The sequence below is a fragment of the Coenobita brevimanus genome, chromosome 37 (assembly GCF_032717465.1).
Source record: "Coenobita brevimanus isolate Jiangsu-jjx chromosome 37, ASM3271746v2, whole genome shotgun sequence".
Lineage (NCBI taxonomy): Eukaryota > Metazoa > Arthropoda > Malacostraca > Decapoda > Coenobitidae > Coenobita > Coenobita brevimanus.
Window position 1 is genome coordinate 3,852,275 of NC_136990.1, and position 14,337 is coordinate 3,866,611.

The 14,337-nt window shown below is 43.2% G+C and overlaps 1 protein-coding gene across 1 annotated transcript in view; it reads right to left on the minus strand.

The window, feature by feature from the left end:
• LOC145396377 (uncharacterized) overlaps nucleotides 1-14,337 on the minus strand; it is a 40,401-nt gene that overhangs the window by 5,340 nt on the left and 20,724 nt on the right. The window contains exons 5-10 of the mRNA XM_080269770.1: nucleotides 13,727-13,906; nucleotides 12,579-12,667; nucleotides 10,944-12,386; nucleotides 10,243-10,835; nucleotides 8,845-9,101; nucleotides 6,544-6,595 (exon numbers count right to left, since the gene is read on the minus strand). Coding sequence (XP_080125896.1) covers nucleotides 6,544-6,595; nucleotides 8,845-9,101; nucleotides 10,243-10,835; nucleotides 10,944-12,386; nucleotides 12,579-12,667; nucleotides 13,727-13,906 — 2,614 coding nt within the window. The remainder of the gene's footprint in view (nucleotides 1-6,543; nucleotides 6,596-8,844; nucleotides 9,102-10,242; nucleotides 10,836-10,943; nucleotides 12,387-12,578; nucleotides 12,668-13,726; nucleotides 13,907-14,337) is intronic.

Consider the following 14,337-nt stretch of genomic DNA (forward strand, 5'->3'; position numbering starts at 1 on the left):
GACCCCAGTCCCCGAAATCTAATTTTTAAAAATATGAGCATAAGGTGTACAGATCTGTCCGTCTCATTACCTTCCTGCCTAGTGATGCTCTTCATGGGGATGATGGGGTCATAGCTGTACCTGGCTCTGATTTTGCTCTATAGAGCCATTGGGGTATGTCATACCCCAGGTTACCTATACTGTAACCTCAGTTGAGCCCTCTTGTGATTTTTTTTATTTCATTTTGCTGTCTTTCTCCTTTTGTATACAGAAGGTCCCAACATCGGTCTGCTGCAGGCCACCCAAGGAATCATGATATTACTTTTCAATTTTGCAAGATTTAATTTTAAAATTTTAATACCTAAAATTTAACCATTTTTGTATAAACTTTAAAAAAATATATATTTTTTCGATTAAACTTTATTTTTTCTGGTCCTATTTACAGATAAGGGGTTGAATTATTTGTGTTTTGAAGCATTTTGAAATATCTCAAACGGAAGTTTTTTTTTTTTTTCCGTGGGGTCTGTCAGACCCCACGTTACCTAATATAGTAACAAAATCAAGATTACCTTACAAGCGTTAAAGTTGCGGCACAAGTATAATGTAATGTGCTATGTGTCAGCTACACTCATAATAACGGCACGCTTCTTCTCCCCTGTCGTGTTTCCTTACCCTTGTCTGTCTTTCTGTCTTCTGTCTGTCTTCTACCTTTTCCTGTCTCCTTGCCTTGCGTCTGTTTGTCTGTCTTCTGTCTGTCTGTCTCTCTGTCTGCCTGTCCCTATATTGCAAACCACAAACAACTCTCAACTGTCCGCAACGTCTTAGCTTATCATAGTATCATGCAGTATTTTTTTTTTTTTCAGCGTAACTTGGTCCAGATTTTCGTCCCTTTGCCTCTTTGTACGCATGGGTCTTTGGCAGAAAAAGACAATGCTGCGGCGCCCTTGCCATAGCACATTTTTGTGACTTACATATTCTAACATTAATCTGTGTCATGTCTCCATGGTTGTTCAATCTGTACATGGATGGGGTAATAAAAGAGGTACAAGGTAGGGTAGTGGATGTTGGAGTGGCCTTGGTGAGAGAGGATAGTGTTTGGAAACTCCCTGTACTGTTATTTGCAGATGATACTGTGTTGTTGAGTGAAGACGAAGGGGAGCTGCAAGGCTTGGTGGATGAGTTTGAGAGAGTGTGTAAGAAACGGAACCTAAAGGTGAATGTAGGGAAGAGTAAAGTGATGGTCTTTGAGAGAGGTGAAGTTAGTGAATGTACAGCGAGGTTGGATGGTGAGGAATTGGAAAATGTGAGTACGTTTAAGTATTTGGGTAGTGTGATGAGTAAGGATGGAGGTTTGGAAGGTGAAGTGCTTGAAAGGGTACAGCAGGGAAGAAAGGTTGCTGGTTCCTTGAAAGCAGTGATAAGAAACAGGGAAGTGAGCATGGAAGTGAAAAAGTTACTACATGACAGTATTGTGATACCAACTCTAACGTACGGAAGTGAAGCTTGGACATTGTTGGAAGGACACAAGTCAAGAGTGAGAGCAATGGAAATGAGTTATTTAAGAGGAGCCTGTGGAGTCACGTGGAGAGACAGGCTGACGAATGAGGATATAAAGGAACGTTGTGGTGTGGATGTGGATGTGATAGGAAGCGTTATGAGGAATACACTGAGGTGGTTTGGCCATGTGGAGAGGATGGAGGGTGAAAGACTGACGAAGAGAGTGTATATGAGTGAGGTGGAGGGGGAAAGAGGGAGGGGGAGGCCAAGGATGAGATGGAGGGATGGGGTGGAGAGGTATTTGAGAGAGGGGTGTGTGAGTTGGGAGCAGGGGAGTGAAATGGCGGGGGACAGGGCGACTTGGAGGCGATTTGTTTGTGGCCACCCCAAACGGGATTGAGGCGTCTGGCAATAGATAGATAGATAGAAACTGTTGCTACAATTCAGTATTCACGTTGGAGAGATGGAAATTTTAGGCCAAGTTAGAGTAAAATGGGTACAGAATTAGTAAAGCCAAACAGCCTACCTTTGGAGGATGCAGCGGGAACAAGGCGACAGATCACAGGCAGGAGGACAATGGCGGGAAAATCCAGCAAAATCTAACTAACCAGCTTATGAAGTGACGCCAACAACACTCGCGCCTCACAATCGATTCAAACGCCCGTTCACTTTATCAATAAACACCTGTGGTTCTGGTGTATGGCAACAGAAAATAAAACAATCGTGTAGACGTTATGCACTAATACACTCTCTCCACGAAGTCTACCTCTGACCTACTGTTTATTGCTTGTTCTTCACAATGCTTCGAAATTGATGAGCCTCTCTCCCGGACATGACGGCTGACTAAACTTTATCCTTGTCTTGTACCCCTGACCTTTTACTGAATGCTATAAAAAAACCAATTACTTTATCCTAACCTAATTCAGTGTCCAATGACAGAGATGATCTGCTCGCTTGACTTCCCCGCGCACCTTTTCTGAAGCCACAGGTAAAGTCGGGGTGGGCTTCCTATTCAGAGAAAGCAGTAATATGGATGGGTAACTGCGAAAAACTAGTCAGTCACTGTCCGCTGACTCTTCCTGCTTGGATTCCAGCGACTACGTTCCCGAGTTCGTAAGGGTTTGAACAGAATGGTAAATTCAAAATCTAAGAAATAAGATAATCTGCTGACTTTTTCCCATAATCTTGCTAACAGACAGGCAGGCAGACAAGCAGACAGACAGGAAGGCAGTCAGGCAGGCAGACAGACTGATAGGCAGATAAATAAACCGGACCAAACACATAGCTTCATCGCGCTTTCTCGGATGGTTGTAATATCATCCCCTTCTGGCAGAAAAAACAAGATTTTTTTTTTTTCGCTTTCCTCATTACCCATATTGTTTTCAGCCATATTCGTACCAGATCACGTTAGTTAACAACGATGTGTGTATTTGGGGATTAATAAAGCTTTAGTGTCCTTTTGTAGATGAGAGAAAAAGGGAGTGAAAATATCGACAGTACCCCCAGGCAGTCTAATACCACAGCCTTCTCCCGTTCGCCTCTGTCTGCATTTTTTCCTTTAACCATTTTTTCCCCAAATGGAGAGTTGTGGCAGACTCCTGCATTCGTTCTACGTATAGAGTATTATCCGAGAACCTTGCACGTCATTGGCCACGAGATTTTAGGTAAAGAGATTTTGAAGTGACGTAGTGGCTGGGAACCCTCTGTATCTTGACTACTTTTGGGCTGGATGTTTACTGATAGTAGTAGTAGTAGTAGTAGTGGTGGTGGTGGTGGTGGTGGCAGTTGTTTGAGGGATCAGCACTCCAGATTTCAGTGACGAATATCACAGAACCCTCAGGCTAACAGTGTCAGGGTGGAATTATAGCATCTGAGACGTTACTTATGTCATATGTTCTTTTTAATGCAATGGACAACATTTTGAGCTTTGTTTCAACTCTATGCATCTCTACAATTCAAAGCTTTCAAAGTTTTCCAACTAGATTTTCATATAGTAGTTTGTCTTAAGGGTACTATTGAGAGTGAGGGATCAGCATTCCGTATTTAATTGACGTTTATAATGAAACCTTTAGGCTAACAGTGTCAGGGTAGAGTTACTGCATCTGAGTAGTGTCTGATTGATCGGTTCCTTTTAATACAATTCGCGACATTTTGATCTTTTTTCAGATCTTGGTATCTCTGCACTTCAAAGTTTTCAAAGTTTTCCGACCAGATTTTCATATAGTAGTTTGTCTTAAGGGTACTGTTGAGCTTAGAGCCTTCATGACTAACACAAATAGTGGAGTACCAACATATCTAGTACTCCAGTGCTAGGGAGGCCATGTGGGGTGCTTTTGGTCAAGCCTGAGTTCGCGGGCTTTTCTTTGGTTTGCCCTTAAATTCTGGTGTTCTCAGTTCAGCCATTATGTGCTCAGAGCATGTTCACAGGATGCTTACCTAATTGGATTTGTTATTTACGGCTAATATCTAAGCATGTTCATTAAAAAAAGGGTAATTATACATGGTAACAGTTACTTATTTGATATAATTAGTTAGGAGAGAAACTCAGACATAACTGTATTTCACGTTTATTTGTATCAACATCTACACTTCGTGGCTCTGAAAGATGATTTTAGGTCGTTTCGACGACTGAAGGGTAGAGAGAGAATAGCGGGGATGTATGGTGGTGTGGGGCGGGATAGGGTGACACACTGCAGTAAAGAGATGCCAGATAGCTCTCTGTTGGCTGCTCCTGTTACTAGCCGCTCGTCACCCCTGGGAAAGGAATATCTTAGTTAACCTGCACTGTCCCACGTCTCTCGTATGTTGAATAAAACCGTCTTGAGATAGTAAGAATAAAAAATGTGATCTAGGATTAACTGGCTTAACAATCGTAGTACAGCCAGGGTCTTCTGTCATATTCTACTGCATGTGACTTTGGCTTCGTGGCGATGTGTGTGTGTGTGTGTGTGTGTGTGTAGAGGTTTGGCAGCGTAGGCAGTATGTGTAGGGGACGTTCTGTGCAGTTATGGCTGAGTGTTTGGAGTGGTTAAGTGTTGGTGTGCCAATATAGAAGTTGTGTGTGTGTGTGTGTGTGTGTGTGTGTGTGTGTGTGTGTGTGTGTGTGTGTGTGTGTGTGTGTGTGTGTGTGTGTGGAGGCCGTTTTGCGTGGGTGCAGATGGTATACGAGTATAACACTGTATTGTGGGGAGGTCCGACATGTTCACGTGTGGGTGCAAGTGTGGAGATTTACTGTGTGTGTTTGATTCTTGGCTGTGTGTGGGGAAGTGCGGCAATTTGCCAAGTGTGGGTGCATGTTTGGCGTTCTAACTGGGAGGTAGAGTCACTTTTATTTGACGTGGTAGTGTGGAGTTGTGACTGGGTGTGGTGCAGCTGTTGGACGTGTGAGAGTGAGTTTAGGGATGCGTGACTGCGTGTAGGATAGTGTGGTCGTTGCCAAGATGTACGTGGCTGTGTTTGTGGTGATGTGGCTGTTCATGTGGGGGGAGGGGTTATTCTCTCTCTCATCCCATAAATTATCTTTTACTTATATCCTCACCCAGACCAAATTGAGGAGCATATGCAGAGAACACAGCCGTAATGATCTTCCTCATTTCCATCCTCAGCATCATCATCCTTGGTTGTATCCCAGGGCTGTTTTAGGTGGCATAGGAGTCTAAACACTTCTTCCTTGGCGATTTATTTTGCATATTACACCTTAACATCTTTTAAAGCCATATCATTTTAAAAATAACTTATTTAGTCCAATTATTATTATATTCCTGTTGCTGTCTGACAATTAAATTCAGCTTAGGAGGGCTTAGGAACTGAAAGAATTAGACACAGCTTCACTTACCTACTTACTGTTAGGGGTGCATCAGCAACACACATTAGGCTTTTGAGGTGCAGGATACGTTGCAAAGGAAGATGTGCTAAAAGCTCCTAAGCCATGTAGAATACAAACTTCAGGTATAATTCAGCAACACAGCTTAGGAAATTCAAACACCATCATTCGAGTTTGGTACAAGGTTTAATCGTCGATACATTTGTTATGGAAGCTTGGTTTATGGTGGGATGTTTCGCCTGTGTAGCTCTGTGGAGAGGCGTTGCTCTGTGTTGGGGTGTTTCGCCTGTGTAGCTCTATGTTGGGGTTATATGTTGGGGTGTTGCTCTGTGTTGAGGTGTTGTCCTATGTTGGGGTGTTGTTCTCTTCTGGGGCTCTACGTTGGGGTGCTTCGCCTTCATTGCTCGACCCTCCCTTCTCACTCAAGTATAAGACAACATAAAGCAGGGCTATGCAAGATATAAACAAGCATGATACAGAAAAGACTTGATTTTCCTTCTTATTCAAGTGCTTAAGGGAAAATGTCAGCGCAAAGAACATGAATTTCTAGTTTCTTTCTATGTTAAGCTTTTAGACTGCGGAAAAAATGGAGATAAAATATATGTATGGCCTTTATATCAATCTGAGTTTAACTGAATAGCCCTGCAACGAAGATAAAAGTATACAATGTTGGCCTGTCAACTCTGCATCATGACAGGGGTACATACAATAGCTGACATCAAAAATTACTTCTTACCTTTACATAAAATTTCTTGAAAAAATACCAAGCTTTACAATAATCCTCTATTACATTTGTCACTCTTACAACCGGCACTTCAGGAGATTAAAAACACATATTTAGTACATTCCTATATGAGTTGTAGACAAGGCACAGAAATCACGCGAAATCTGTCACCCTAGCAGTCAGCATTTCAGGACACACAATTTCCACGCCAACGACACTTCAGTTGTGGAAGAGATATAAAAATAAAAAATAATTCTTTTTGAATGTGTCACCCTTCCATCTGGCACTTCAAGGACACACGCAGTTCCAAGATGGACACTGTTCATTAACGTATGCAGATCACAGTCAAGGATGGTCACATACTGAATGATTCCTGATATTTTGAGATGACGTCTGTGGTTCGTCAATTACTGTTTTTGTGCCGGATTCTTTAGCTATCTCCTCTGAAGGTTATAAATATTAGATACTTGAGCTCTGGCGCTGTACGTGAATCAGTTTATCTTGGCAACTAGGAACCAACCCCTGAGCGTTCTACAATGAACTTGATTGACTGGTAGTGGGATGAAAACTGCCTGTGAAAGTAGGAGTCATACGGAAAACTGCTTGGTACTCTACATGTATTTTTCCCTTTCCAATAGTACTGTTATGAGGCGTTTAACATGCAAATTTTCACATCTTCATTTTGGGACATTACTGGAGATGAATAACAGTTGATTTTCAGGAGTATAATTATCAGAATGAGATCAGAAATAAATAAAATAATAAAAAAAAATGGTGTATGTATATGAGACAAACATAACTTGAATCAATCGGAGGAGTTAGGTGAGATGGGGGTGGGAGGGTGTTAGAAGGTGTCACAGGGGTAGGGAGGAATTTAGGTGCAGAAGGTGAGATTTAGGAGTCGGTAGAGGGTTACAGGAGCAAGGGGGTGGGATAAAGGAGCAAAGGGACGGGATACAGGTGCAAGAGGGCGGGATATAGGTGCAAGGGGGTGGGACAGATGCAAGAGGGCGGGATATAGATGCAAGGAGGTGGGATATAGGTGCAAGAGGGCGGGATACAGGTGCAAGGGAATTGGATATAAGTGCAAGAGGGTGGGATATAGGTGCAAGAGGGTGGGATATAGGTGCAAGAGGGTGGGATATAGGTGCAAGAGGGTGGGATATAAGAGCAAAAGAGGGAGAGATCTTAGTACAAGGGGCAGGATTCTTGTTCTAGGAACAGCTTTAAATGCTGAGACAAGGGGCTTGGGTGCTGGGGTCGGGAATATGGTATTAGGGAACAGGATTCAGATGCTGTGGGTGGGGCTTAGATGACAAGATAGACTGATCCTGGTAGAGGTGTTGTTAGTGTTGTGGGGTTTGTGTGGCTGTGTGTGGAGAGGCGAATGGGACCCGCCTGTGAGCACTGGGTGAAGATGAGTTGAGAGCATCGCCAAAGATTAACTAAGAAATCTAAATACCCGTTTCATTGGAAAGACCGCATCAGCAAAAGAGCGTCTGCGATGAGAAGTGAAAAGCATATACAGTATAAGATTATCACATTCGAGCCTCAGTGGTTAACGAAATTATGGGGTTGGGAGTAGGCTTCACTATTTCTTCTATAAAGTCTTCCATAAACTTAGTTTAATAGGCAAGCAGCTACTTAGTTTTGAAGATAACAAAAAGAAAACTTGCTTTAGATGATGATAAAAAGAAATCGTGTTCTTCTCTTTATTCTAATTGGCTGCAAAAGCACTAAGCTGTGAAGAGCTAAAAGTTAAACTAAAATACTCCTTCAGCAAACAAATAATTTTGGCCACAGATATATCATATTTTTCTTACTATGCAAACAGCAGTTTAGCTTGGCAGCTTCATTCTGCGTGGAAGAAAAAAAAATTAATGCCTTCATAATCAGAAACTGCAGGAGCAGGTGAATGTATGACAGAAAAATGGAAAATGAATAAGGAATCCTCTGAGTACAATTCTGGCCACAAAATAATGTTTCGTGATGACTAGGAAATTAATGGTAAATGTTGCCATGTGAAGTTGACAAGATCCATCACTTTGGTTGTGGAAACGTAGTGACTGATTTGTTCTTTGTTTGGCTTGTGTACTATTTTATAATGATGTCTGACTGGATAGAAAAATTTGGCACAAAACAATATACATTTACAATGAAGAATCTTAATAACATGAAAATGTTAGATACAAGTGATGAATTTTGATTTACATGATCTACTACAACATTTTAATGGACATTTGTTGTGGACTAGTACTTCCCTGGAAGGAAAATGATGATCTAAATTAATGAACAAAAATAAATGACCATGGTATCTGTTACTGAACAAAAATAAATGACAATGGTAACTATCTGAGAGCCTTGGAGTCAGAATGGGAGAATCAACCACATTTGAATTTTAGGATAATACAGTCTGAAGCTTAAGCAATTTATCTGTACAGTATGTATCACAGTAAACCACCAGGCTATGTTTTATACAACTTGGTCTTGTTGGGAAATTTAGCCAACCAAGTATTGCAATAGAACTGTTTATATAACGTACTGCAATATGAAGAAAAGCTTAGATTTACGTATATCGACTGCATGAGTTGTTCAGGCACTTAATTAACTCTTGCCATATCCCAAACTTCCCCATACAACACGATCCACAACACAGACAAAGGAGAAACAAACTGGGTCCAGAGATGTGGACACAGACTGTTACTTCTGACTCCTCAAGCTTAAGTGATTCTAGGTGGATGGTTGATTCTCACTTCTGACTTCAAGTACATCATTTGGGTGATTTTAGGTGGACCAGAAAACTCATCAGTGAGAGAAATGCGACTCCTCCTCCGCTGATTGGGAAAAAACAGGGGATGATACGCGTCTGTTCCTGCCTACGGGTTTGTTATCATCATTCCTTATGTTAAACTTCTCCAGTGCTCTTGCCACAGCTCCGTCACACAGCGTTCCCCAGGGTCTTGCATGATCGACGACTGCAGGTGGCTCATGGTTCACTGAGTTGGATCTTGAGCGTCCTCGGGGTTTCAACGGCGTGGGAGGTACATGATGTTGCATGCTTATCGACCTCCCTCGGGTCTGAGGAGAGAAATTCATAAAGGATATTAGTTTTTATGATAAACTTGGGGTCTACCTTATCGATGGTTTAAAAGACTGACTAGCACCTTTTCTCGACAAATTTCTTTCGGTCTAAATCATCATCTAATCCTCTGGGGAGTCCTGGGCTGCGCTACTCAGTCCAGGTACTTAATTTTGGGTGACCAGCTTAGCCTTCCCCTTCATAGCATAATGTAAATAATAAACCCCAACCAACCCTTGGATGTAAACACTTATAGGCCCCATCTGGTTGACGCCCTTACCCCACTAGAGCACCAACCTTAACCAGATTTTATGGTTACCACCCAACGTAGTAAATGGTTTCCTATAAGCAACTATTTCTGCATATGACATGTATACATTCTCTTGTCTTATTTATATAATATGTGTCAATATAAACCTCCAATTAACCTCCAGTGATTTTTAGATTTTATTCTTTCTGCTACTAAACGATTTTATTGAGCTTAGCAAGGACCTCAAATGGTAAAGAGCTTAGTGAAGGCTCTATGTAACCCCTCCAGCTCAAAAAGTATCTCCTAAGCTCAATAAAATTCCATGTAAAAAGTTGGAATAAAGTGGAAAAAACACGTCAAAGGATCCCCTTCCTCAGAAAATTCCCAACAACATTGAAGACTGTTAAGGTGAAAAGTGCAAAATAAATCACAAACAAGAGGTTCTAGAAAGGGTGCTAAACCAGTGAGAAATCAATGCTTAGTTCTGTAGCAATGCATTATTAAAGTAAGGTGAAATGGCCTTTGGTTCCTTCTTCCTTGCATAAAAACAAAACAAGCTGAGTTAACTTTCAGAGATCACTTTGTCTTGGTAGCAGATTTCCACTTCATATCAGCCCTTGTAAAGTGCTCAGTAGCTTTATGTGTACAGAGAAAAGTGTAAAATAGTGAGCTTACTCTAACCTGAAAGAAATTTAATATATCCTTTCAGCTTGGTTGATGTCCAAGTGTAGTCAGGTTGGAGGGTCAGTTTTACTAGTAACCAAGAAGACCCATTCCTATCTCATAACTGAGGCCACTTAGAATACAATCCATGGGTGAACATTAGCTAAGAATGAAAGGAAAAGGATGTTCTAGAATTAATGGGTTAGGAAAATGTATGGATATAGTACCTGATGCTGCCAGTCCAAGGGTAGGTCACTGTCTGTGCCAGGACTACGGGAGCCAAATTCAGATCCTTCACTGCCTTCACTAAGCATACTACCAACGTCGCTGCTGGTGGAGACTGACCGGATGTACCCAGGTGTCTCTTTCTGCTTTGGCTGGGTGTCCTCCTCCTCTTGAATCATCGTCAACTCACCAGAGACAACTAGGCCACGATCAGAAGCCTCTTTCAGATTTGTCCTGTCTCCATCTTCGTGTGTGTCCCTGATCGGTGACACGCTGAGATGATTGGGGTCCTTATCAGTGCTTTTGTGACTGACTTCCTCTGGCCTTGTCAAATGCTCCTGTGGATCTGTTGCTGCCTGCTTATTTTCCAAGTCTACATCCATGGCGTCACGAATTTCCATTAAGTATGATGTAATCTGGCTCTTGTTATTCGTACATGGCTCATCCAGTGATATATATGCTTCGTCAATGTCTCCTCCATGGATATCCTGCTTTGTGTTATCATAAGTGGCGTCTCCAGAGCGGCTCATGATGTCATCGGGAAAGATCTTGATTTCTGGGAGGTCTAGCGAGGTTGGCCGTGTGGGTTTCTTTGAGGTTTGCGGGCTGTCCAGGGCTCGTGGACTGTCCAGGGCTCGCGGGCTGTCCAGGGCTCGCGGGCTGTCCAGGGTTCGTGGGCTGTCCAGGGTTCGTGGGCTGTCCAGGGTTCGTGGGCTGTCCAGGTTCCCATCAACACTTTCCAGGGATGAGGCTTGAGACACATCACCTCCCACGTGTGAGTTCTTCCGGTTCTTTGGCTTCCTGGTTGGTGTGGTACTTCTTGTTCTTTCCTGAGAGGTGCCCCGGGAGCTTGCGTTGTTTTTGCTCGATCTTAGTCTCTCACTGACTGGACTCCGGTCAAGGTCAACAGAATTGCGCCTTCGGTTGGTGACGCTATTTTTCCTCTCTGCTCTCTCCTGCCTCTCTTGTCTCTCCTGCTTCTCCTGTTGCCGCTCGTGTCGCTCTGCAAGTCGCTGTTCCACGTGTGATACTGAACGACGACGATTGCCTGGGGATGATGAACCTTCAGTACTCTTTTCCTGTGTGGTTTTGTGACTACGAGGACTCACTTCAGTGGTGGCTTCGACTGACAGGTGTGATTTGTGCTTTTCCTTCTCCTGTTTTTCCTTCTCCTGCTTTTCCTTTTCCTCCTTTTCTTTCTCTCTCCTCTCCTTACGTCTCCTCTGTGCCTCACGTTTCATCCTCTCTGCTCGATTGACTTTTGGTATTTTCTGAGTGAGTTTGGGCTCAGGCTGCTTATGATTGTGACGAGGACAGCGCTTATCACAAACCATTGTTCCTCGGCCACCTCGACCTCCTCCTCTCAGACGGGCTTCGTTACTGCTTCCCATCTTGGTGGTGTCATGGACGGCGATCAGGGTGTTCAGATTAGTGTTGTGTCTAGTAACAAGGTCATTATAATCCTCATCATCCTTTGAGAATCTGGACTCGAAATAGCCAAGTTTGTGAGAGCAGTCGCCAATTTTATCAATCTGGTCAATTGAAGCCAGGCTCTTGTACATCCTGCAGGTGTAATCGTTCTCTGTGGTGCCTGGGTTGACCTTGGGCAAAAAGATGTTGTTGCAGCTCTGATACACTGCATTTTCCTGCTTGAGCTGGGACAGGGCCGTCAGTGCCTCAACAGACTGAGAAAATGAACGGAGTCCCATGAGCCTCTCCCGGGATTTAGAAAGGCTGAGCTTGCCATCGAAGAGCCTCTCACGGGACTTTGAGATAGTCTTCTTGAGATTGGACATCTGGATCCTCTCCGAAAGGACCTCACGAGATTTGGACATGCTTCTGATGCGGTCGAGGTTGTGTCTGGACAGTGTGCGAGACTCGTGCCGCTGTAACAGTGACAAAGGCAAGGGGGACATGTTGGTGACGGGGGAAGTGAGGTTCGAGAATGAAGAGGGATCTGGAAGCGATGGCGTTTGTCTGACAGGTGTGTGCGGGTGGCATGGAGGGCGTCCAATGTCCACAGTAGGGGACTGCATGTCTGGGAGAACTGCGGTTGTCGTGGTGGCTGGCGGTACGAAAGCTGGGGTAGATGTGATGGGTGAGGCAAACGCTGGTGTGGTTGTGGTGGTTGGAATGGGTGTGGTAGTAGGTATCAAATCTGGAGTACTTGTGGTGGCTGTAACAAAAGCTGGGATGTTGGTTGCTATAGTTGGAACGAAAGCTGGAGTTGCTATCGTGGTTGTTGGTGTGAAGACTGAGGCTGTTGCTGTGGTTGGTACATTGGCTGGGGGAGTCGTAGTGGTTGGTATGAAAGCTGGCGTAGTTGTGGTGGTGTCAAGGAGGTTGAGGGTAGACGGGGGTGTTGGTCGAGTCACTTCCTTCTTCATCCAAGCGTGGCTGAGACACTCCCGAGCGCTCATTCTGCACCTGGAAGGGAGTCAAGTAGGTGAATATGAACAGATACAGGCCTAGTGATGCTTTATATCTACTAAATTAAACCCTTTAACGGACTGGTCAATAGATGTCTTGTTTTGACTACTATACAGCCTTAAGCAACAACAATTCCCATCCCGCACTGTGTCCTGCCTTCCATATTATCAATTTCTCCCTGAATGCTAGACAGTACCCCTTTTTCTCATATTCTTTTGTTGTGTTTTCATATTATTCACACACAGAACTCTTTAAAAAAAAAACTCACATCACCACAGCCTACATGAAAATGTTGGTAAACCTTTGCTCATGGCTTACAGTAGTATAAAATGGAGATAAATATATAGAGAAAGTGATGGGTGGAGTTGTTCAGTAGGGCAGGTGGCTGGTGCTATGAATGCATTGGTGAATCTGAGGACTGTGTAGAAGGCTTTAAGAAATAGAGCCCTCATGATTAAACCTTTTACAGGGCAGGTAGCTACTTATGTATTTATCCTGCCTACCACCAGACTATTTTATTAAACTAAGGGAAACATCTTTACTACAAATGGTTAATGAGATTGTGCTGAAGTAATCACACTGGTTTACTTCGTTCACTAGTCTGATTACGTTATCTGTTACCGTCACTTTACAAATAACGAAGTAATGGAGTGTTGTGGTACTGATGTGAATGTGATGGAAAGTGTTAAGAGAAATATTTTGAGATGATTTGGCTATGTGGAGCGTATGGAGAATGATAGACAGACTAGAAGAGTGGATGTGACTGAGATGGAAGGGGAGAGGAGGAGAGGGAGACCATGAATGAGATGGAAGGACAGTACAGACAGTTATGAGTGAGGGTGCAAGTTGAAAGGAGTGCAGCTGAACAGCAGAGGACAGGACGATGTAGAGGTGCTTTGTTTGTGGCCACCCCTTATGGAATTGAGGCGTCTGGCTATAAACAGAAAGAGAGGTAATCTTACTCTACAGTAAACACCAAAACAATAACACAGACCATCACTATCATCATCATTACTCACCATCTCTATCACCATCACTGTCACCATCATTACTCACTCTGGCTGTCTCACAAGGAGCCTCTTAATAAAATCAATGGCTTCTTCTGAGATATCCTCAAAGAGTTCCTCAGGGAAATCCAATTCTCCGCTTGAGATCTGTTGGAAGGTCTCCTGATCCGTGTCGCCTCCGAAGGGCAGAAACCCCGTCAGCAGAACGTACGTCAGCACACCCAGAGACCTGAAAGCATAGGAAACGTCAGAATAGAATGACTAACAATGCCGTACCATCATCATCATCATCATCATTATTATCATCATCATTATCATCATCATCATCATTATCATCATCATCCAGACCTCTTTTCCCACCTAAGAACTGAGATAAAGAAGTCCCATGAGCAAGAAAAATCCAGAAAGGAGGAGGAACTAGCCAAAAGCGATGCGAATTATGTGGGCCACACTCTCATTCACGCACCACTCAAGCTCCCTCAATCCCTGCTCCACCGCACATGCATAAACATTCACACTTAGGCGCTGTTTCATGTTTCTGGACTTGAGGAACTTATATTAGCCTCTTTTTTACGTAAGAGCTATTGATACTTTCCTGTAATTTACTTTTGGAATCTATGTCGACATTAATGACAAAAACAACATACAGTACAGGAGAGT